General features: G+C 43.2%; 1 protein-coding gene across 1 annotated transcript in view; it reads left to right on the top strand.

Moving 5' to 3' along the window:
• The window catches only part of LMNB1 (lamin B1), a 59,753-nt gene that overhangs the window by 7,572 nt on the left and 28,551 nt on the right, over positions 1-23,630 (top strand). The window contains exons 2-3 of the mRNA XM_017885374.1: positions 18,733-18,889; positions 19,519-19,644. Of these exons, the coding sequence (XP_017740863.1) occupies positions 18,733-18,889; positions 19,519-19,644 (283 nt within the window). The remainder of the gene's footprint in view (positions 1-18,732; positions 18,890-19,518; positions 19,645-23,630) is intronic.

The raw sequence follows: 23,630 nt of genomic DNA, 5'->3' as shown, positions 1-23,630 counted from the left end.
ACAAAAATCAGCTGGGCGTGGTGGCGCACGCCTGTAATCCCAGCCACTTGGGAGGCTGAGGCGGGAGAATCTCTTGAACCCAGCAGGCGGAGGTTGTAGTGAGCCAAGATCGCACTACTGCACTCTAGCCTGGGCGACAGAGTGAGACTCAAAACAAAAACAAACAAACAAAAAACAAACCTTCATCATCCTGTGTTTTACTATATCTTTTTTTAATGTGCTGATTTTGCCCTGTTTGAAGCAGATTGACAGTATACACCCTAGCCTTAATATGAGTTATCAAACTTTTATATTTTTATAACTCTTAAAATATAAGAGTTATAAAACTAGTTAAACTGCTTTTTATAGTTCTTTTATAACAGAGTTATGTTAAATGTTACTTTAATTTTCAAGGGAACACTTGGAAGGACCAAACCCCTAAAACTGATTTAAAAGTCTAGGAAGCAGGTCCCAAGTAATTAAACTGTCATGACATTTCCTTCCCATGCTTTCAAAAGATGTTTCATAAAGCAAGATCTTTTGGAGTTGTTTATTTAACTTAGGGGATGAGACTAGGTAATATTTTGCATACCCAGATTCAAGGAAATAAACAGGCGGAATGAAAGATAAAGCACTATTAAAATATGATGGGTCTTTTCTTTTTCCTGTCTTTACACAGTTGCTGGTTATATTTATTCTTTCATTTGTATAGATGGTGTCACCTCTGATATGTCTGAGTTAGAAATTCTTTAGACTTTTTTTTTATACCATTAGTGTAAGTCTCTTTGATGTACAAATGTTGAGAATTAGCCTCAGGTATCACTTGAGTAATGGGACCCTGTATAGCTGAAGTTCCCAATTATTTTTAGGATCAGGGAAGTTTTATTTTGTTTTTTATTTTTTTATTTTTTTATTATTTTAGGGAAGTTTTAAAATCAGTTTTAAACCCTTTTTACAGTGTACCTCTTTGATGAGGAGATTGTGCTTTGGCTGTCATTTGAATTTCTTTTTTTTTTTTTTTTTTTTTGAGACAGAGTTTCGCTCTCATTGCCCAGGCTGGAGTGCAATGGTGCGATCTTGGCTCACTGCAACCTCTGTCTCCCGGGTTCAAGCAATTCTGCTGCCTCAGCCTCCCAAATACCTGGAATTATAGGCGCCTGCCACTATGCCCAGCTAATTTTTTAATTTTTATTTTTAGTAGAAACGGGATTTCGCCGTGTTGGCCAGGATCATCTCTATCTCCTGACCTTGTGATCCACCCACCTTGGCCTCCCAAAGTGCTGGGATTACAGGTGTGAGCCACCGTGCCTGGCCTAAAAATTATTATTATTATTATTATTAATAGACTGAGTCTCACTGTGTCGCCAGGCTGGAGTGCAGTGGCACGATCTCAGCTCACTACAGCCTCCGCCTCCCGTGTTCAAGCAATTCTCCTGCCTCAGCCTCCTGATGAGCTAGGACTACAGACACATGCCACCATGCTGGCTAATTTTTTTTCCTTGTTTTTTTGTTTTTTTTTTTTTGTATTTTAGTAGAGACGAGGTTTCACCATGTTGCCCAGGCTTGTCTAGAACTCCTGAGCTCAGGCAGTCTGCCCACCTTGGTCTCCCAAAGTGCTAGGATTACAGGCGTGAGCCACGGCGCCAGGCCAAAAATTAAAATTTTTACACAGGAAATATATATTTATTATAGGAAAGGAGAAAACACAAACACCAAGAGGAAAATTAAAAATCACCCTTAGGTTGGGCCCGGTGGCTCATGCTTGTAATCCCAACACTTTGGGAGGCCGAGGTGGGCGGATCACCTGAGGTCAGGAGTTCGAGACCAGCCTGGCCAACATGGTGAAACCCTGTATCTACTAAAAATAAAAAAATTAACCAGGCATGGTCGTGGGCGCCTGTACTCCTGGCTACTCAGGAGGCTGAGGTAGGAGAACTGCTTGAACCCGGGAGGCAGAGGTTGCAGTGAGCCAAGATTGCAACACTGTACTCCAGCCTGAGTGACAAAGCAAGACTCCCTTTTGGGGTGTGGGGGAAAAGATACAGGAAAAAAAGAGCTGATATTTATTTTGTGCCAATTCTGTTTGCCAGGCATTACAGTAGATGCTTTACAGACATTGTCTTTTTTTTTTGTTTGTTTTGAGACAGAGTCTCCCTCAGTCACCCAGGCTGGAGTGCTGGAGTACAGTGGCGCGATCTGGGCTCACTGCAAGCTCCGCCTCCCGGGTTCACGCCATTCTCCTGCCTCAGCCTCCCAAGTAGCTGGGACTACAGGCGCCCGCCACTATGCCCAGCTAAGTTTTGTAATTTTAGTAGAGACGGGGTTTCACTGTGTTAGCCAGGATGGTCTCGATCTCCTGACCTTGTGATCCGCCCATCTCGGCCTCCCAAAGTGCTGGGATTACAGGCGTGAGCCACCGCGCCCGGCCCAGACATTATCTTTTAAGCTTACGATAACTGCTGATGAGTGAGGAAACTTCGGGCTCAGAGAGGTTAAATATTTTGCCTGGGATTACTTAGCAGAGTAATGGAAGCTAGAAAGGATGGTAGCCTGACTTCTAGCATTGCGATAGGGTTTTCACATACATAACCTATTTCGTCTGTACAACAGTGTTCTACAGGTATTACTCTAGTTTATCGACGTGAAGCAGGCTCACAGAGCATCGTCTGTGGTTGGTACTTAAAGTCGCAGATAGGATAGTTGATTTTCAGATCCCTTTGGGTGCTACTTTTGGAAATGCTACTAGTTGCATGTTTTTCACATTGATAGTTTGTAGCCTTCAAGGAAGGTAATTTTGGATTTGTCAGAAGGGTAGTTGTCATAGTTGAAACAGCTGTTTGAAATACTGAGGGCTTCATTTGCTAAAGAAAGGTGAAGATGAATGACTGAAAGATCGCTTTTATCTTTTTTCTCCTTAAAAAGCTACGTTCCCACTTTATTCCATGCCTTAATAATTTAAAAGACATTAAAACCTCTAAATAAATATTTAATACTCATGACAGAGTGTTCTTTCATTTTTTATTCAAGACACATTTTTGTGGAACAGGTACTATATGCCAGGTCTTGAATCATGCTGAGAATAGAGAGATGGGATACTCAGTCCCCATTATCAAGTTACTTACAGTCTAGTGGGGAAGACAGAAAACCAACACTACTGGATTGTGCTACTGTTAAGTGCAGTATACTAATAAAATATATCAAGTGCTATGACACCAGTATCCAGGTGTTGCTGTGGAGAAACAAGGACTGCTACCTAAGGCAGGCTAGGAGCCTTGTGAAATTTTGAAAGACATACCAGGGGAATCTGAGCTAAGCGTTGGGAGGTAAGTAGGCGTTTGCTTCTAAATGGAAAATGTTAGGAGAGTGAGTTGTCCTGAATGTCAAATAATTCATATAACTGGAGCCATATATATGTGTGTGTATGTATATATACATATACATATATCTATAAAGGTATATATATTCTTTTTTTTTTTTTTTTTGAGACGGAGTTTCACTCCTGTTGCCCAGGCTGGAGTGCAATGGTATGGTCTCGGCTCACTGCAACCTCTACCTCCTGGGTTCAAGTGATTCTTTTGCCTCAGCCTCCCAAGTAGCTGGGATTACAGGCACCTGCCACCACACCTGGCTAATTTTTGTATTTTTAGTAGAGACGGGGTTTCGGTATGTTTGCTAGACTGGTCGTGAACTCCTGACCTCAGGTGATCCACCCACCTCAGAGTGCTGGAGTGCTGGAGTGCAGGAGTGCAGTGGCGTAATCTCAGCTCACTGCAAGCTCTGCCTCCCGGGTTCGTGCCATTCTCCTGCTGCAGCTTCCCGAGTAGCTGGGACTACAGGCACCCGCTACTACGCCCAGCCACTAATCCCAAAGTGCTGGGGTTACAGGTGTGAGCCACTGCACCTGGCCTACTGGAGCCATATATATATATATATATATATGTAATATATGGAGTGGGGAAGGGGATTGTATTTTAAGTAATGAGTAGACCCAAGATTTTAAGGCAGAATTGTGACATCATTCTGGCTATGCTGTGGAGGGAAAAAAAGAGGAGAGGTACAAACAGTAGTAAGAACAATTGGGGAGTAACAAGGCAGCCCTTGAACTGAGGCAGGTGGAAGAAAGGAGAGAAGGTGGATTTAAGAGATACTGAACATAAGGGACTAGAGAGAAGAGTCTAGGGTGACTGCTTCCATGCTTGGGTGCCAGGGTAGACAATATTGCTCTTAACCGAAATTGGTGGGTAAGGTGGAGGACTCTTTTTTTTTTCTTTTTGAGACGGAGTCTCGCTCTGTGGCCCAGACTGGAGTGCAGTGGCCGGACCTCAGCTCACTGCAAGCTCCGCCTCCCGGGTTTACGCCATTCTCCTGCCTCAGCCTCCCGAGTAGCTGGGACTACAGGCGCCCGCCACCTCGCCCGGCTAGCTTTTGTATTTTTTAGTAGAGACGGGGTTTCACCGTGTTAGCCAGGATGGTCTCGATCACCTGACCTCGTGATCCGCCCATCTCGGCCTCCCAAAGTGTTGGGATTACAGGCTTGAGCCACCGCGCCCGGCCCTGGAGGACTCTTAAGTCAGTGAATTAGTGGTGTTTGCCAGACTTTAGGTAGCAATGTCAGTTGGCAATTTGAAGTACTCAAGAGATATGGAAAACACGTGCATATGAGGACTGGCTAGAGAAAGGAAAACCCACAGTGGGGATGATAAGTAATAGAGAGGTGAGGCCGGGCGTGGTGGCTCGTGTCTGTAATCCCAGCACTTTGGGAGGCTGAACGTATGGATCACTTGAGGCCAGGAGTTTGAGACCAGCCTGGGCAACATGGCGAAACCCTGTCTCTACTAAAAATACATAAATTAGCCAGGCGTCGTAGCACATGCCTTTAATCTCAACTACTGTGGAGGCTGAGGCAGGAGAATCACTTGAACCTGGGAGGCAGAGGTTGCAGTGGGGGGAGGTTGCAGTGAGCTGAGATTGTGCCTCTGCACTCCAGCCTGGGTGACAGAGGGACACTTCGTCTTAAAAGGTGAGAAAAGAGAGTTGAGTCATGGAACAAGAGTTTTTTGTTTGATGAAGCCTAAAAATAATCCATTGTCATTGGTGTCTTTGGTGCCTTAGGTGATTGTTGACTGAGAGGAGAGCCTTGGGTTAATAGAGGAAACCCCTGGCCATAATTAAAGGGAGACTGAGAGGAAAAAGATTATGAGTTTAGAACACTTGTTCAAGAATGTTGGCAGTGAAGGGAAGGATACATGGGTTTTTTTTTTGTTTGTTTTTTGAGACAAGGTCTTGTTCTGTGACCCGTGCTGGATTGCAGTGGTGCATGGTTCACTATAACCTGGAGTTCCCAGGCTCAAGTGATCCTCCCACCTCAGCCTCTGGAGTAGCTGGGACTACAGGCACACGCCACCACGCCTGGCTAGTTTTTTGTGGGGAGAGTGTTTTGCCATGTTTCCCAGGCTGGTCTTGAACTTTGAGCTCAAGCAATCCGCCTGCCTTGGCCTCTCAGAGTGTTGGGATTACAGGTGTGAGCCACCATGTCTGGCAGGAAGGAGGCATTCTTAAGGTTCAATTTAAACTAGATTCTTACTCAGTGTTTATGTAACAAAACACTGGACAGGGGACCAGAACTCTTATCCCTCTAAGATTCTGTACTAAAATGTGATCATTTCACCCTCTTTGGTTAAAACAGTAGCTTCTAGGGTTAAGACTAAGACCCTACTAATAGTAGGGTGACCATATAATTTAGCATCTAAATTGGGATACTTTTGTGTGTGAAAGACGGAGCTGTTAATAATTATGCAGTGACAGTTTGCATAAACGGAACTTGTCCTGGGCAATCTGGGACATATTTACCCAGGTTATCCTACCTAAAAGTTCTTTCACTGCATGGGCTGGCCCCAGTCTGACCCTCCAGCTTCATCTCATACCACAGTTGAACTTGTTTACATCTCTTTAGCCATGAAATCCTTTATTCAGTCCCTTTTACTGTGCTCCTCTTAAAATAGGGCCTTTGCATTTGGGGTTTCCTTTGGATTTTTTTTTTTTTTTTTTTTTTTTTTGAGAGTCTTGGCTGTGTCTTCTTGGCTGGCATTCAGTGGTGTGACCTTGGCTCACTGCAACCTCCGCCTTCCAGATTCAAGTGATTCTCCTGCCTCAGCCTCCTGAGTAGCTGGGATTACAGGCACCTGCACTACACCCAGCTAATTTTTTTTTTGTATTTTTAGTAGAGATGGGGTTTCACCATGTTGGCCAGGACTGGTCTTGAACTCTTGACCTCAAGTAATCCACCTGCCTTGGCCTCCCAAAGTGCTGGGATTACAGGCATGAGCCATCGCATCCGGCCTCCTTTGTTTGGATTTCCGTCATCATTGGGTTACTTATCCCTCAGGTTTCCTCTCAATATTCGTTTCTTTAGAGATGTCTTCCCTGACTTCCCTGATTCAGAGTTTTCTAATATGAATGTACCTTGGGAAAAAAACCAAAACCTATAACTTTCTAGCAGTGTGGTGTGTGTGTGTGTGTGTGTTCACATAATTTAAGGACTCAAAAGAGTTCTCCAAGACTGCTCATGAGAAGAATTACTTTCAGCTATTTTCAGTGCTCCTTTGCTATTTATTCTTGTATCTAGATGATAGTGCGACCGTGTTGACTTTGTACTATGGACAACAAGGAATTGAGCTCTTTTATTCTATTGTCTTCATAACACATTTTTCTTCTCCTTATCCTCCCAATAGTCATATATTATATTTTAGTTTAGGTCAGTGTTTGGTATCTAAAATATTGATTCAGTGTGTTCTGACACAAATACTTCTATAATTAGCTCATATGTGACAGGTAAATAGAGAGATGATATTATTGTAATTGGAAGTTGTATTGCATTATATGTGCCTTGTCCTAGTCAATCCTAGTAAAGGTGAGCTGGAATAGCTAGAGTATAGTATTAATCTTCAGAAGGAAAGAAGATCCTCAGCTCTGCTTTCACCTCTGTTTTAAGAAAATTAAAAGTGAGTGCCCATGCCCAGGGTTCTCTCCCCCAGAGAGGTGCACCTCTAGCTTTGCTTTTGTAGCCAGTCTTATTCTTGTGTTCAGAGCTCTGTTTTGCTATTGTCTAAATTTTTCCAAACCAGCATTTCCACTCTGTTGTTTTTGTGCATTTTATTTTTCATTTTATTTTATTTTGAGACGGAGTCTTGCTCTGTCACCCAGGCTGGAGTGCAGTGGTGTGATCTTGGCTTACTGCAACCTCCACCTCCCAGGTTCAAGCGATTCTCTGGCCTCAGCTTCCTGAGTAACTGGGATTACAGGCATGCGCCACCATGCCCGGCTAATTTTGTATTTTTAGTAGAGACGGGGTTTCACCATGTTGGCCAGGCTGGTCTGGAACTCCTGACCTCAAGTGATCCACCTGCCTCGGCCTCCCAAAGTGCTGGGATCACAGGCATGAGGCACTGTGCCCAGCCTTTTTTTTGGCCTTTTTTTGTGCATTTTAAAACATCTTTTGACGCAGCTCTAGCCACACTAAACTGACTGCCTGGGCTGTCCAGATTACCTCCTGGGATACTAACTCTTTTTTTTTTTTTTTTTTTTTTTTTTTTTAGCAGAGACAGGGTTTCTCCGTGTTGGTCAGGCTGGTCTCGAACTCCTGACCTCAGGTGATCCACCCACCTCGGCCCCCCAAAGTGCTGGGATTACAGGCGTGAGCCACCGCGCCCGGCCGAGATACTAATTCTTTATGTTATTGCTGGTGCTCTGTTTCAGAGTGTGTAGGTTTTGAGTGGTCTATTTATTCCAACACTGTTTTTTCTACTTGCTCTGTTATTTTAATTTTTTTTAATTTTTATTTTTTTGGAGACGGAGTTTCGCCCTTGTTGCCCAGGCTGGAGTGCAATGGCGCAATCTTGGCTTACCGCAACCTCCTAGATTCAAGCGATTCTCCTGCCTCAGCCTCCCGAGTAGCTGGGATTACAGGCATGTGCCACCACACCCAACTAATTTTATATTTTTAGTAGAGATGGGGTTTCTCCATGTTAGGCTAATCTCGAACTCCTGACCTCAGATGATCCGCCTGCCTCAGCCTCCTAAAGTGCTGGGATTACAGACATGAGCCACTGTGCCTGGCCTTATTTTATTTTATTTTTGAGACAGTCTTGCTCTGTTGCCCAGACTGGAGTGTAGTGAGTGGTGTGACCTCTGCTCACTGTAACCTCCACCTCCCAGGTTCAAGTGATTCTTGGGCTTCAGCCTCTCCAGTAGCTGGGATTACAGGCGTGCGCCACCACACCCTGCAAATTTTTGTGTTTTTAGTAGAGGTGGGTTTTGCCATGTTGGCCAGGCTGGTCTCTAACTCCTGACCTCACATGATCTGCCTGCCTTGGCCTCCCAAAGTGTTGGGATTACAGATGTGAGCCACCACATCTGGTCTGCTGTGTCATTTTTAATCTGTACAGAATGCAAGAGTTGTCAGAAGCACATATGTTATAGCAGAAATACTTACAGTCCCCAGCAGAACTCAGTCATATATTGTGATTAGTTTTTCTTCCCTATCACACCTTTTGATCACCTGTAAGAATAGTGTTTTTTCCCACTTATTTTTTTTGTACAATTATATAGAGTCTATGCCAGTTGTTAAAACATCAAATAATTTAGGATCATTTTTTAAATGAATTTTATCTCATTAAATTACCTTTGGATACCTTGTATTTTTTTCCAGTCTAGTTGTATTGTATAAGCATTGATAGTTTGGGTATAGAATTCTAGGTGATAAATGCTCTTTTCTTAGACTTTTGAAGGCATGTTTTGGCTGAGGCGGGTGGATCACCTGAGGTCAGGAGTTCCTGGTGAAAGAGAGAGAGAGAGAAAGAAAATGAAGCCATGTTCTTTAGTTTTCTAGCTCTCATTGGCTACAGAAGTAATGATGAGTGAAAAATTTAAAAGCTTGTAGGATCTTCTTTTGGTCCAGTTCTAAAATTTCACAGGGATGTTCCTTGTTGTAGATTTCTTTTCACCCATTGTGTTGATCATCTGATTGAATTCTTTTGATCTTGAAATTTATGTCCTTCAGTTGTTGGAAATTTTCTTGAATTATTTCTTTCTCTTTTATTACCATATGAAACTCCTGTTACTCAAATGTTGGATCTCTTACATTGATCCTTTGGTTTTCTTCCCTTTTTTAAAAAATATTATTTCTCTACTAAGAGATGTTCTCAATTTTGTTTTCCAATTTTGCTATTGTATTTTAAATTTCTAATAGCTTCTTTTTATTCTCTTTCTCTCTCTCTCTCTCTTTTTAAAGATAGGGTGTTACCCTTGCCCAGGCTGGAGTGCAGTGGCATGATCTTGGCTCACTACAGCCTCAACCTCCTAGACTCAAGTGATCCTCTCACTTCAGCCTCTGGAGTAGTTAGGACTATAGGTGTGTGCCACTACACCCAGCTAATTTTTTGATTTTTTTCACAGAGACAAGGTCTTTTTTTTTTTTTTTTTGAGACGGAGTCTCGCTCTGTCACCCGGGCTGGAGTGCAGTGGCTGGATCTCAGCTCACTGCAAGCTCCGCCTCCCGGGTTTACGCCATTCTCCTGCCTCAGCCTCCCAAGTAGCTGGGACTACAGGCGCCAGCCACCTCGCCCGGCTAGGTTTTTTTTTTTGTATTTTTTTAGTAGAGACGGGGTTTCACCATGTTAGCCAGGATGGTCTCGATCTCCTGGCCTCGTGATCTGCCTGTCTCGGCCTCCCAAAGTGCTGGGATTACAGGCTTGAGCCACCGCGCCTGGCCGACAAGGTCTTACTATGTTGTTGGTCTTAAACTCCTGAGCTCAAGTAGTCCTGCCTCAGCCTCCCGAAGCGTTGGGATTACAGGTGTGAACCATCGTGCCTAGCCTTTTTTTTTCCCTTGATGTCTCTTTTTTTGTTTTTGAGTCTGGGTCTTGCTCTGTTGCCCAGGCTGGACTGCAGTGGCACAATCTGGCTCACTGCAGCCTCTGCCTCCGCATTCAGGTGATTCTCATGCCCCAGCCTCCCAAGCAGCTGGGATTACAGTGCCCGCCATGACACCAGGCCAAGTTTCGTATTTTTAGTAGAGATGGGGTTTCACCATGTTGGTCAGGCGGGTCTCGAACTCCTGACCTCAAGTGATCTGCCTATCGCTGCCTCTCAAAGTGCTGGGTTAACAGGTGTGAGCCACTGCATCCAGCCTGTTCTCTTGATAGCTCTATAGCATTGTTTTTGTGTAAATTTGATGGATTTGGTACTTTTTTTTTTTTTTTTTTGAGATGGAGTCTTACTCTATCGCCCCAACTGGAGTACAGTGGCACGATCCCAGCTCACTGCAACCTCCACTTCCTGTGTTTAAGCGATTCTCCTGCCTCAGCCTCCTGAGTAGCTAGGATTACAGATGCGTGCCATTACGCCTGGCTAACTTTTGTATTTTAAGTAGAGATGGGGTTTTGCCATGTTGACCAGGCTGGTCTCAAACTCCCGACCTCAGGTGATCCACCCGCCTTGGCCTCCCAAAGTGCTGGGATTACAGGCATGAGCCACTGCGCCTGGCAGCACTTAGGGATTTTAAGCAGAAAGGGAAACAATATGGGATTTAGGTGCTTAGAAATGATTTTTAGAGAGGCTAGGGGAGCAGTAATGATGCTCAGAACATTGTTGTAGAACTGTCCTTCTTTGGGAGCTTTTATGTGTGAGGCCACCAATGGAACCAGTGAACTGTTTTAAAAACAGTATATAGAGGCCGGGCGCGGTGGCTCAAGCCTGTAATCCCAGCACTTTGGGAGGCCGAGACGGGCGGATCACGAGGTCAGGAGATCGAGACCATCCTGGCTAACACGGTGAAACCTGTCTCTACTAAAAATACAAAAAAAAACTAGCCAGGTGAGGTGGTGGGCGCCTGTAGTCCCAGCTACTCAGGAGGCTGAGGCAGGAGAATGGCGTAAACCCGGGAGGCGGAGCTTGCAGTGAGCTGAGATCTGGCCACTGCACTCCAGTCCGGGCGACAGAGCGAGACTCCGCCTCAAAAAAAAAAAAAACAACAAAAAACAGTATATAGCTACTCTTCAGGACCAGGAAGCTACCACTCCTATTGCTTTAGGAATAGCTGCCTTATAACACCCAGCAAACTGGACAATGGATATTGGAACACTGTTTCAGAAATACTTTACACCCAGGTCAGCACATTGTAGATGAGTGACGAAGGTAGTGGTGATTGGTTTTCTTTTCTTTTAAATAAAGCAGTCATTGTAATTAAGACTTAATCTGTAAGAGTCTGCTCCACACTCCTGTGCCTGTTTATGTTACGGTGAATTTTTTTGTTTGTTTGTTTCAAAGAAGTGGTTTTGTGTGATAGTCACTTGAATACTGCACTATAGTGGTATTCAGTTGCTACCAGACAGCTGTTCAGAAGAATCTTACAGTATATGAAAGCAGGATCAGAGCCTAGCCAGCTGGGCTAGTTGGCTTGGCTCTCTATATACAGTGGGTCTGTTTTAAGGGATTTAAAAATCCTTGTTTTGTGGCTTTGATTAGAGATAACAATTTTGTATGGAATGATTTCTGTTAGCTGATTACAGTTAAAAAACTAAATGGCTTTTCTCTTTCATCTCCTATAATATATTTGTTTTTCTGAATAAGCATGGGCCTGAAGTGAAATGTTAGGGATAGGTACTGATGCAAACTGACCGAGAGAATGTTAACAGGTGGGCAATAATTTGCCATTACCCAAATTAATTAAAACTATTCTGTAATGAGCTTCAGATTATGTTGTATTTGTCCCTGCAAGTTTACTTATTGATTTGTTTCACACTAATTCTTTGTTCCCTGTTTAAGTGTACAGTCTTATTTTTTCAAGTGTTTAATGGTTGGAATATGCTTACTAATTCCCTTTCCTTTTTTTTTTTTTAAGATAAGGATCTTGCTCTGTTGCCTCAAGCGATAGTGGCTGGAGTGCAATGGCATGACCATAGCTCACTGCAGCCTTAACCTCCCTGGCCCAAGCAATCCTCCCATCTCAATCTCTCTAGTAGCTGGGACTGCAGCCGTAGGCCACTACACCCAGCTAATTTTTGTATTCTTTGTAGAAATGGTGTTTCACCATGTTGCCCAGGGTGGTCTCGAAGTCCTGGACTCAAGCATTCTGCCCATTTTCGCCTCCAAAAGTGCTAGGATTACAGACATGAACCACCGGGCCTGGTCCCCTGTTTCATTTTCAAGTAGTTATTGTTATTGCAGGCCTGGAATGACTTTCTGCATGTTATGTGTATGGTATGAGTTTTAGAGATTATAGAAGCATCAGTTATTAATTTTTTTTTCTTCTTGGAAGAGACATGATTATTTTTATAGGATGGAAAAAAGAGAAGGTTGTGTTGTCTGTGTGTGTGATTTTTTTGCTTCCTGGGAAAGACATGATACATTTTACATAGGATGAAAAAAGAGAAGTTGTGTGTGTGTGTGTGTGTGTGCGCGCGCGCGCGTGCGCACGCATTTGTGACATTTACCAAAATAGTCATTATCAGGCTGGGCGCGGTGGCTCAAGCCTGTAATCCCAGCACTTTGGGAGGCCGAGACGGGCGGATCACGAGGTCAGGAGATCGAGACCATCCTGGCTAACACAGTGAAACCCGGTCTCTACTAAAAAATACAAAAAATTAGCCGGGCGAGGTGGCAGGCGCCTGTAGTCCCAGCTACTCGAGAGCCTGAGGCAGGAGAATGGTGTAAACCCGGGAGGCGGAGCTTGCAGTGAGCTGAGATCTGGCCACTGCACTCCAGCCTGGGTGACAGAGCAAGACTCCGTCTCAAAAAAAAAAAGTCATTATCTGAATTTTCTGTGTAGAAGATGTAGGAATAATAAGTCATGGGCCTTGCCCTCAAAGGGTTTTCAGTCTCTTGAGGTAGCTCATCACGTCCTCAAATAAGGGATTGGTATGATCAATGCACTGTAAGTGCTGTATATGCAAGAGGTAGAGATAGTAGTCAGTTCTTCTCTCTTTATTAGCCACTTTATGAAGTGTTGACTTTTTCCACTGTTAATATTGTGGCCTAAGGAGGAAGAGGAAAAACATACGAACACAGGACAATTTGTGTGTGGAGTTAAAGGGCTCACAATGCAAGGACAGCTGCAAGAACTGTCTGCCCTGAGCTCCCAGTGCAGGTAAAAGCCTCACCAGTCCCTTTTCATCAGTTCACTTCAGCATCTGCAAGATAAGCCTTTATGCCACCTAGACAGCTACACACGTGTGTGGTGACATGGCCTAGTGCCTAACCCTGAACAGTAAAGGTACTGAGGGTCCAGAAGAAGGAAGGGGAAAACTGAAAATGCACTTAGCTGGGACCCTGTCTTATTTATTTATCTTTCTGTTCCTGGTAGTATATAGTAGATACTCAGTAATGTTTGCTGAATTAAGTAAATTATATCTCAAAATTAAGGACTTGGACTGAGCCTCTCCCCCCATCCCTGAACTCCTGTGCACTTGTGTATAAGAGTGCATATAAATGCCACTGTACGTGTGTGTGAGTTAGAAAAAGCAAAAGTGTGTTCATAACCTCCTATGAGAAGAGACTATAAATTACTTTGCACCAAGGGCAGTAGCTGACTCTTGAGTTCCCTTCAGTGCCTGGTACGATGCCTGCCGCCCACCTGCTTGTGAAGGCTGTGGTGGCTTGTACAGGCATTGCAGGGCAGATCTAGATTGACTGTTTGGGTCTCAGAATAACCTTGGTCCTCTATAACAGAGGCTGAGTACTTACCTTTTCATGAGTTGTTACACTAAAGTAAAATTGTAAGTACTGCTTTCCTGTGGTTTGCTTCTTTCATTTTTTAACACAGAAATTTTATTGAGTATCCCCACCCTATACCAGACATTGTCAAGCACTGAGGATCTGAAGGTAATCTCATTTTACCCACATTCCAGTGTAGGAGACAGACATGGAATCTTAAATCTTAAAAAGATGTATGTACCATGCACCATATGAGAATGACGCACAAAGTGCTGTGGAGCCCAGAAAGGTAAATGACTTTTTTCTGCTAGGAGAGGTAAAGCAGGGAAGCATTACAGAGGAAGGATGACATTTGCTCCATGCTTGGTCTTAGTTTTGAATGGCAGTTGGTTATGAATTAGATGGAATTAGGAGTGGGGATACATGGCATGGAGCAGGGGAGAGTGAAGCCCCAGGCTCAGAAGGTCTGTTGTAGCACTTAGACCTGAAGGGCTTTGTAGGGGGGCATGCCATGCCAAGGAGCTTGAATATTGCTTGATGGTCAGGAGTTTTCAAACTGTTTTGCAGAAAACTAGGACTGTTGGGATGGGGATTGATGGGATACTGGACCCTACACTGTATCTTCTTTTTTTTTTTGAGACGGAGTTTCACTCTTGTTGCCCAGGCTGGAGTGCAGTGGCACAATCTCGGTTCACCACAACCTCTGCCTCCCAGGTTCAAGCAATTCTCCTGCCTCAGCCTCTGGAGTAGCCGGGATTACAGGCATGTGCCATCATGCCTGGCTAATTTTTTATTTTTAGTAGATACAGGGTTTCTCCATGTTGGTCAGGCTGGTCTCAAACTCCTGACCTCAGGTGATCTGCCTGCCTCAGCCTCCCAAAGTGTTGGGATTACAGGTGTGAGCCACTGCAGCTAGCTTGTCTATCTATCTATCTATATATATATATACACACATTTTTTTTTTTGGAGATGGGGCCTCACTGTCTCACCAAGGCTGGAGTGCAGTGGCACGATCAGGGCTCACTGCGGCCTCGACCTCCTGGGATCAAGTGATTCTCCCGCCTCAGCCCCTCTAGTAGCTGGGACTACAGACATGTGCTACCACGCCTGGCTATTTTTTTTTATTTTTAGTATAGATGGGGTCTCACCATGTTGCCCAGGCTAATCTCCCTTCCAAAGTGCTGGGATTATAGACATGAGCCACGACACTTTGCCAGGAAATAATTTATAACAGAACAATTTATATTTTCATAGAACAGTGTTTTACGTGACTAAGAACTTGACATAAAATGAACAGTGGAAGCATTAGTCTTTTTTTTTTTTTTGAGACAAAGTCTGGCTCTGTCGCCCAGGCTGGAGCACAGTGGCGCGATCTCGGCTCACTGCAACCTCCGCCTCCCGGGTTCACACTATTCTCCTGCCTCAGCCTCTCGAATAGCTGCGACCCTGTAGTCCACCACCACACTCGGCTAATTTTTTGTATTTTTAGTAGAAACGGGGTTTCACCGTGTTTGCCAGGATGGTCTCGATCTCCTGACCTTGTGATCCGCCCCCCTCGGCTTCCCAAAGTGCTGGGATTACAGGTGTGAGCCACCGCGCCCGGCCGGAAGCATTAGTCTTGACTGAAATTAAAGCTCCTATGAAATTTCCACTGGCATCATTGGGTGGCCCTTGGGGTACCGCAAGTAAATACTCTCTTCATCCCCTGTCCTCCAAGTTATCTTCTTTGGTTTTTATTTTTATGGAAGAAATCACCATATTCTAGTCATCTGGGTGTACTGCCTTGGATTATTTTTTGACTTCTTGTGTTTTCTACACTCCACAAGATGTTGCCCACAGTATCTTTCACTTGGTAGTATGACATCCTGAGTTTTGAGCTACTTGCTTATATTACCTATTAAATCTGTAAAGTCAAATAAACAAGAGCGATACTGCATCAAATATGCCAATTTTACAGGTTGCTGCATACAATAACTTGTAAAGTCGACATGCTGTTTTATGCGGTATCATTCTTGCTGGACCATTTTGGTCCCTGGAAGGCACAGGTCATTCTCCTGCCATGAGGCAGCATCACATTGAGAAGTACCACATTATGACCTGAGCTTTAAAAATTACTGTTTGTAATCGTTAAGTAATTAATTTTGAGTCAGTAGCTTTTGTAAGTATTGTATAATACTGCATTTAAAATATGGTTTCATTTTCAAGCATATGTATTATGACATACATCCTAGCCCTTCTGGTAATTTTATAGTGGGACACAATAGAGGCTCCTTCACAAGTGTCAGTTCATTCCTGTGGAGACCCAGCAGTTGTGTGAACTAGGCATTTTGATTGTAAATTATTACAGTATGGAATTTTATTTTAACAGTTAATTTTTCCCTCTTCTGGACTAGTCTTCAGTTAAAGCCTGCCATCTTGTGGTGTTTTAAAGCATGAGATTTAAGCATGTGACATGACTGCTGAGCTTTTATGATGAGTAAAAAGTGAATGCTATTAAATCGTTTCATATGTGATCGTCATTTGGCCAGTTTATTTCTTCACTTTATTTTAATATTACAATATTATTTTGAGATTTTTATTAAAGATTCCTCCTTTAACCAGTCCTCAAACATTAGTAAGTAAAAGTACTCTTCTACAATAGCAGTTTTTTTAGTTAAATCCTATTTCTCCAAGAAAAATACAATAGCAGTTTTAAGAACAGGTATTAATAATTTTGATATTATTATTATTTTTTTGAGACAGAGTCTCACTCTGTCACCCAGACTGGAGTGCAGTGGTACGATCTCGGCTCACTGCAACCTCTACCTACCGGGTTCAAGCAATTCTCCTGCCTCAGCCTCCCAAGTAGCAGGGATTACAGGCACGCCCCACCATGCCCTGTTAATTTTTGTGTTTTTTGTAGAGATGGGGCTTCAACATTTTGGCCAAGCTTGTCTCGAACTCCTGACCTCAGGTGATTCACTCGCCTCGGCCTCCCAAAGTACTGGGATTACAGGCATGGGCCCCCATGCCTGGCAGTAATTTTGATATTATTAAGGCTTCTCTATGTAACTACTGTTAACAATTATTTGGATGAGAGAAATACTTTAAAATATAATTATTGGGCAAACTATATCCAAATGAACTATAATTTTATAATCTAGAACTCCATTTAAAAAAAGTGATATTTAGAGGCCAGGTGCAGTGGCTCATGCCTGTAATCCCAGCATCTTGGAAAGCTGAGGCCCGCGGATCACTTGAGGCCAGGGATTGGAGACCAGCCTGGCCAAAATAGACAAACCCCATCTCTACTACAAATACAAAAAATTAGCTCGGCCTAGTAGCACACGTCTGTAATCCCAGCTACTTGGGAGGCTGAGGCATGAGAATCACTTGAACCCAGGAGGCGGAGGTTGCAATGAGCAGAGATCAGCCCCACTGCACTCCAGCCTAGGTGACAGTGAGACGCCGTCTCAAAAAAAAAGTGATATTTAGAGAAAAAGAAACTTCAATTTGAACCTCAGCTTGTTTTTTGTTTTTGAGACTGAGTTTTGCTCTTGTTTCCCAGACTAGAGTGCAGTGGGCACAATCTCGGCTCACCACAACCTCCTCCTCTTGGGTTCAAGTGATTTTCCTTCCTCAGCCCCCCCTGAGTAGCTGGGATTACAGGCATGCACCACCACGCCTGCATGCCTTTTTTGTATTTTTAATAGAGACGGAGTTTCTCCACGTTGGTCAGGCTGGTCTTGAACTCCCAACCTCAGGTGATCCACCTGCCTCGGCCTCCCAAAGTGCTGGGATTATAGGCGTGAGCCACCGTGCCCGACCTGTTTGTTGGTTTTTTTGAGACAGGGTCTCCCTCTGTCACCCAGGCTGCAGTGCAGTGGCGCGATCTCGGCTCACTGCAACCACCACCTGCCAAGTTCAAGTGATTCTCCTGCCTGAACCTCCTGAGTAGGTGGGACTACAGGCGCCACCATGCCCGGCTTAAATTTTTGTATTTTTTGGTAGAGTCGAGGTTTTACCACGTTAGTGAGACTAGTCTCGAACTCCTAACCTCGAGTGATCCGCCAGCCTTGGCCTTCCAAAGTGCTGGGATTACAGGCATGAGCCAGCGCACTCGGCCCTGAACCTCAGTTTTTTGGTAGTTAGTTGTATAAACTGAAATAATTTTTATGCAAAATATTAGGGAGGCCATTATTTATTGTTACCTCTATGTAACAAAATGGGAGGTACTTGCAAACTTGGGGTCAATTAGTTCTTATCAATATCAGGGAAGTTTCAGTATTATGCATTGAGTTACAAAATTACTTTTTAGAATAACATTTTCTTCTCATTTAGTGTAATTTGATTTTCTTTCTTTCTTTTTTTTTTTTTTTTTTTGAGACTGGGTCTTGGTCTACTGCCCAGGCTGCAGTACAGTTGTGCAATCATGACTCACTGCAGCCTCAACCTCCTGGGCTCAAGCGATGTTCGCGCCTAAGCCTCCCGAGTAGCTGGGACCACAGGTGTGTGCCACTGTGCTGGGCTCTTTTTTTTTTTTTTTGTAGAGTCAGGGTCTTGCTATGTTGCCTAGTCTGGTCTTTAATTCCTGCTCTCAAGCGATCCTCCCACACCGGCCTCTCAAAGTGTTGTGATTACAGATGTAAGCCACTGTGCCTAGCATGATATCCTGACTTATAGTTCCTGTATGTTTTGGCTTATAATATGCTTTGTATTAAAAAATAATGAATTTTCATTTCTTCAAAAATATTCTGTGTTAGTGTGCCTCTTTATAGAACAAGAGGGATGTGTAGTCTCACTCAGGGACAAGCAGGATTCTGGTACATTGGTCTTTATATGGACGTCTTTGACCCATAGTCATTAGTAATCACGTGACATTGAAAGAAAATGTTAGCCAACAAAAACTCTACATCCAATGCCTGTGAATTGCTTCTCTAATTTTGATAGGTGATGGGAGCCTTTATTTAAACTACTTATTTTGTTTGTCCCTTCAGCAGAGAGGGAGAAGACCTCAAGTCATCAGTATGGTTTGATGTCTTATGCTTTTTAAATCTATTCCAGCTATGCTAAGAAAGAATCTGATCTTAATGGCGCCCAGATCAAACTTCGAGAATATGAAGCAGCACTGAATTCTAAAGATGCAGCTCTTGCTACTGCACTTGGTGACAAAAAAAGTTTAGAGGCAGATTTGGAGGATCTGAAGGATCAGATTGCCCAGGTAAGGTCAAGCCTACTCTTGAGCCATATGTGGCAGGTTAATTGCCTCATCTGCCTTAAGCCATAGTTTATTTGATTGATTGATTTTCAAATGTATTTTCTTTTTGAAATTTTATTTATTTCTTTTCTGATGGTTTACTTGAAGAAAAGTCTTGAAGTAGCTAACATGCAAAACATTGTCACCTCCCAGGCGTTATATCTGTATTGTTCAGATCTTGTGGCTCTCTTCTTCTTCCCTATTGTACGCACACTCATTCTGTCTCTGCTGTCAAAGCCTATTTTGTTAGGAAATAAGTAAGAAAAGAGATACCATAATGCTGCTCTCCACACAGGAAAAAGTGAAAGTGGTTAGCTAAAATAACTAGTTTGATTTTTGAAATGTGAGTGAGTCATAGGTCTCTGTTCTGTTCTCTGTTGCCAATTAACAATTTGACAGGTGATTTGGTATGATACTCTGTGGGTGGGGCCAGCAAATGAACACCCAGTTCTGTGATAAATGTTAAAATGAAGTAATTATACATTGATAAATTTATAGGAATTTTAACACTTGATTTGATCCATAGATATCTTAAGTTCATTATTAAATGATTGCCATGTAATTTTTATCACAATTCTTTTTCCTTGTAATAGTTGGAAGCCTCCTTAGCTGCTGCCAAAAAACAGTTAGCAGATGAAACTTTACTTAAAGTGGATTTGGAGAATCGTTGTCAGAGCCTTACTGAGGACTTGGAGTTTCGCAAAAACATGTATGAAGAGGTAACTATATATAATTTTACTTTGTAAAGGAATGGAGGGGTTCTAGAATGACTTTGTCATAGCTAAACATGTAATTATATTTTCTTTATGATTTCTTTGCCACACAAATATATCAAATAAATCTGGGTGTGGTGGCTCATGCCTGTAATCCCAGCACTTTGGGAGGCCGAGGTGGGCGGATCACAAGGTCGGGATATCGAGACCATCCTGGCTAACACAGTGAAACCCCGTCCCTACTAAAAATACAAAAAAATTAGCCGGGTGTGTTGGCATGTGCCTGTAGTCCCAGCTACTCATAGTCCCAGCTACTCAGGAGGCTGAGGCAGGAGAATGGTGTGAACCTGGGAGGCAGAGCTTGCGGTGAGCTGAGATCGTGCTACTGCATTCCAGCCTGGGCAACAGAGCCAGACTCCGTCTCAAAAAAAAAAAAAAGAAAGAAAATAAATAATAAGGTTTGGGGATGGGGAGAAATTTTGCAGGTAGATTATTTAAGCTACTGCTGCTGAAAGACCACATTTAAGAACTCAAGCTGTTACTGTAAACAGGTGTGATTTCACTTCATCTTATTTTTGTTTTTTTTGAGACGGTGTCTCGCTCTGCCGCCAGGCTGGAGTACAGTGGTACGATCTCAGCACACTTCAACTTCTGCCTCCCGGGTTCAAGTGGTTCTCCTGCCTCAGCCTCCCGAGTAGCTGGGACTACAGGCATGCGCCACCATGCCCAGCTAATTTTTGTATTTTTAGTAGAGACGGGGGTTTCACCATGTTGGTCATGATGGTCTCGATCTCCTGACCTCGTGGTCCACCCACCTTGGCCTCCCAAAGTGCTGGGATTACAGGCGTGAGCCACCGCGTCCAGCCTCACTTCGTCTTAACTTATAAAGGCTTGGTCACAGCAGCTAATTACTGTCAACATGTTTAAGCATTAGTTATCTATTCCTGCCTAACAAATTACTTCCATTTTAAGTTCATCAACCTAAAACCAGAGACTTGTATTAATCTCTCAGTTCCTGAAGGTCAGAAATCAGAGCTGCTAAACTGGGTGGTTCTGTTTCTGGGTCCCATGAAGTTGCAGTACAGCTTTTAACCTGGCCTGGAGGAATGGCATCGGAGCTCATTCACAGGGCTGTGGGCAGGAAGTGTCAGTTCCTCACCTCGTGGTCTTCTCCATAGGGCTGCTCATGATATGGCCCCCCAAGGGTCAGTGATAAGAAAGAGAGAGAGAGGGAGGGAGAGAGAGATGGAGCGAGAGAGAGAGAGAGAGAGAAACACGAGAACATCAATATATGCTACCAGCTACCAAGGCAGAAGCCACATTGTCTTCTATAAGCTAATCACAGAGGTTATATACCATCACGTTTGCCTTCTCCTATGGCTCACATCTGGAAATGCGGCTACTTACAGCATTTATAGGTGTGTAAATTTTTTTTCTTTTTGAGACGGAGTCCCACTCTGTCGCTCAGGCTGGAGTGCAGTGGCATGATCTCGGTTCACTGCAGCCTCTGCCTCCCGGGTTCAAGCTATTCTCCTGCCTTAGCCCCCCAGTAGCTGGGACTACAGGCCCATGCCACCACTCCCTGCTAATTTTTTGTATTTTTAATAGAGACTAGGTTTCAACGTGTTAGCCAGGATGGTCTTGATCTCCTGACCTTGTGATCGGCCCACCTCGGCCTCCCACCGTTCTGGGATTACAGGCATGAGCCACCGTGCCCGGCCCACTCATGTGGAAATCTTAAAATATCACTTACAAGCCTTAACTGCTGTGGTCAAGGGACAGGGGCAAAACTTGTCAAACAAAGGAAGTAATAAAATTGAGGAAAGGGGAATGTATATTTCATGAAAATTGGAGAGGGTTGGAATCAACTCATGGGGAAAACATGCTGTTAATATGCTAGGCTTAATGTTTTTAGAAGTAGTGTAATTTTGAAAACAGTCGCTAATAAAATAGGAATTCATTGTAGCAGTTAGCAAACCATTTTTTTATTTGGAGGAAAAATAATAGAAATCTGATTATTTTTTAAAATGACAAGCTTTAAACAAAATAGGTATTAGTGCAAGGTGCACCAGACAAGCAGTCAGACTTTGGACAACTCTTAGCGTCAGTTTCTTATTTAACATGAAATACTGATACTGCTCTTTTTTTCTTCAAGAAGTGGTGAGGATCAAAGTGGAATACTGTGTGTGAAAACTCTTTGGATACTGTAGCAAGTGCTGTCATGTAATTGTTACTAGTGTTGCTTTGTTAAAGCAGGTATTTTTATATTGAGTTGAGATTGACTTGCATTTTTGTTTTGTTTTGTAAAATTGTGATTTATCATTATTTATTTCTGATGTTGTGTGTAGACAACCAGAAGTAGGGTATTTTTTTCTTTGTAAGGTCACAAGGTCACTGGTTCTATATAAAAAATAGCATCAGTAAAAAGTAATTTAATATTTTAGAGTGTTTGCATAGCATCTTTGAATTTTGGCTTTTGCCTTTGGATGTTAAGACAGTCCTCTTAATTTTCTTTTTTTTTTTTTTTTTTACTGCTTTTGGAGACAGAGTCCTGCTCTCTTGCCCAGGCTGGAGTGCAGTGGTGTGATCTTGGCTCACTGCAACCTCCACCTCCTGGGTTCTAGCAATTCTCCTGCCTCAGTCTCTGGAGTAGCTGGGTCTATAGGCACGCACCACCATGACCAGCTAAGTTTTGTATTTTTAGTAGAGACAGGGTTTCACCACGTTGACCAGGCTGGTCTCAAACAGCTGACCTCAAGTGATCTGCCTGCCTCGGCCTCCCAAAGTGCTGGGATTATAGGTGGGAGCCACCAAGCCCGGCCTTTTTTACTTTAAAAAAAAAAAAATGTAAAAAAAATTTTTTGAGACAGAGTCTCACTCTGTTGCCCAGGCTGGAATGCAGTGGTACGATCTTGGCTCCCTGCAACCTGTGCCTCCCGAATTCAAGTGATTCTTGTGCCTCAGCCTCATGAGTAGCTGGGATTACAGGTGCACACCCTCACAACTGGCTAACTTTTTTTTTCCTTTGTTTTTTAGTAAGTCACACCATGTTGGCCAGGCTGGTCTCAAACTCCTGGCCTCAGGTGATCCACTTGCCTCAGCCTCCCAAAGTGCTGGGATTACAGGTGTGAGCCACTATGCTGGCCTTAAATTTTTTTTTTACATTCCTGATATATATTCAGTAATAATATCTAACTTCCTTATTATGAACAGTTGGGGAAAAAAGGAAGGAGAAAGACAAAAGAGGAAGAAGGAGGTAGACAAAGAGCAACTATTAGCAGTTGCTCTCTTCAGTGTTTTCATGATTTAGGTATTATTTGCTTCATGAAATAGATGTGATCTCTGGGAGGGTGATAGTAGAACCTTCCTGATTTTTCTGATTTTGTCAAGTGCATGCTTCTGTGTAGTAGTTAAGAGAAAGATGAAGAAATGCACAGGAAAATACCTGCACAAACATACACAAACAGCAACTTTGGTGGGTTATACTTCCCTCTTGTGGCTTCTTCAGATAATGCCATTTTTTTTTTTTTTTTTTTTTTTTTTTGGGAGACGGAGTCTAGCTCAGCTCCCCAGGCTGGAGTGCAATGATACGATCTTGGCTTACTGCAACCACTGTCTCCTGGGTTCAAGTGATTCTCCCATCTCAGCCTCCCTAGTAGCTGGGATTACAGGCACTCTCCATCATGCCTGGCTAATTTTTGTATTTTAGTAGAGACGGGGTTTTACCATATTGGCCAGGCTGGTCTTGAACTCCTGACCTCAGGTGATCTGACTGCCTTGGCCTCCCAAAGTGCTAGGATTACAGGCGTGAGCCACCACACCCAGCCTTCCATTCTGATTTTATTTAGACATTTCCTTAAAACAGAGTAAAGGATCATGATAACTACTTCTATTCTTTAATGGTAAATTTTTCATATATAGTCAGTCAACTAATATTGTTAATAAGATCCTGTGTCACTTGATAATGATAGCTTAATACCAGCTTAAAGAAA

The sequence above is a fragment of the Rhinopithecus bieti genome, unplaced genomic scaffold (assembly GCF_001698545.2).
Source record: "Rhinopithecus bieti isolate Rb0 unplaced genomic scaffold, ASM169854v2 scaffold_14215, whole genome shotgun sequence".
Lineage (NCBI taxonomy): Eukaryota > Metazoa > Chordata > Mammalia > Primates > Cercopithecidae > Rhinopithecus > Rhinopithecus bieti.
Note: the sequence above shows the minus strand (reverse complement) of the source record. Positions and strands in the feature narration are given on the sequence as shown.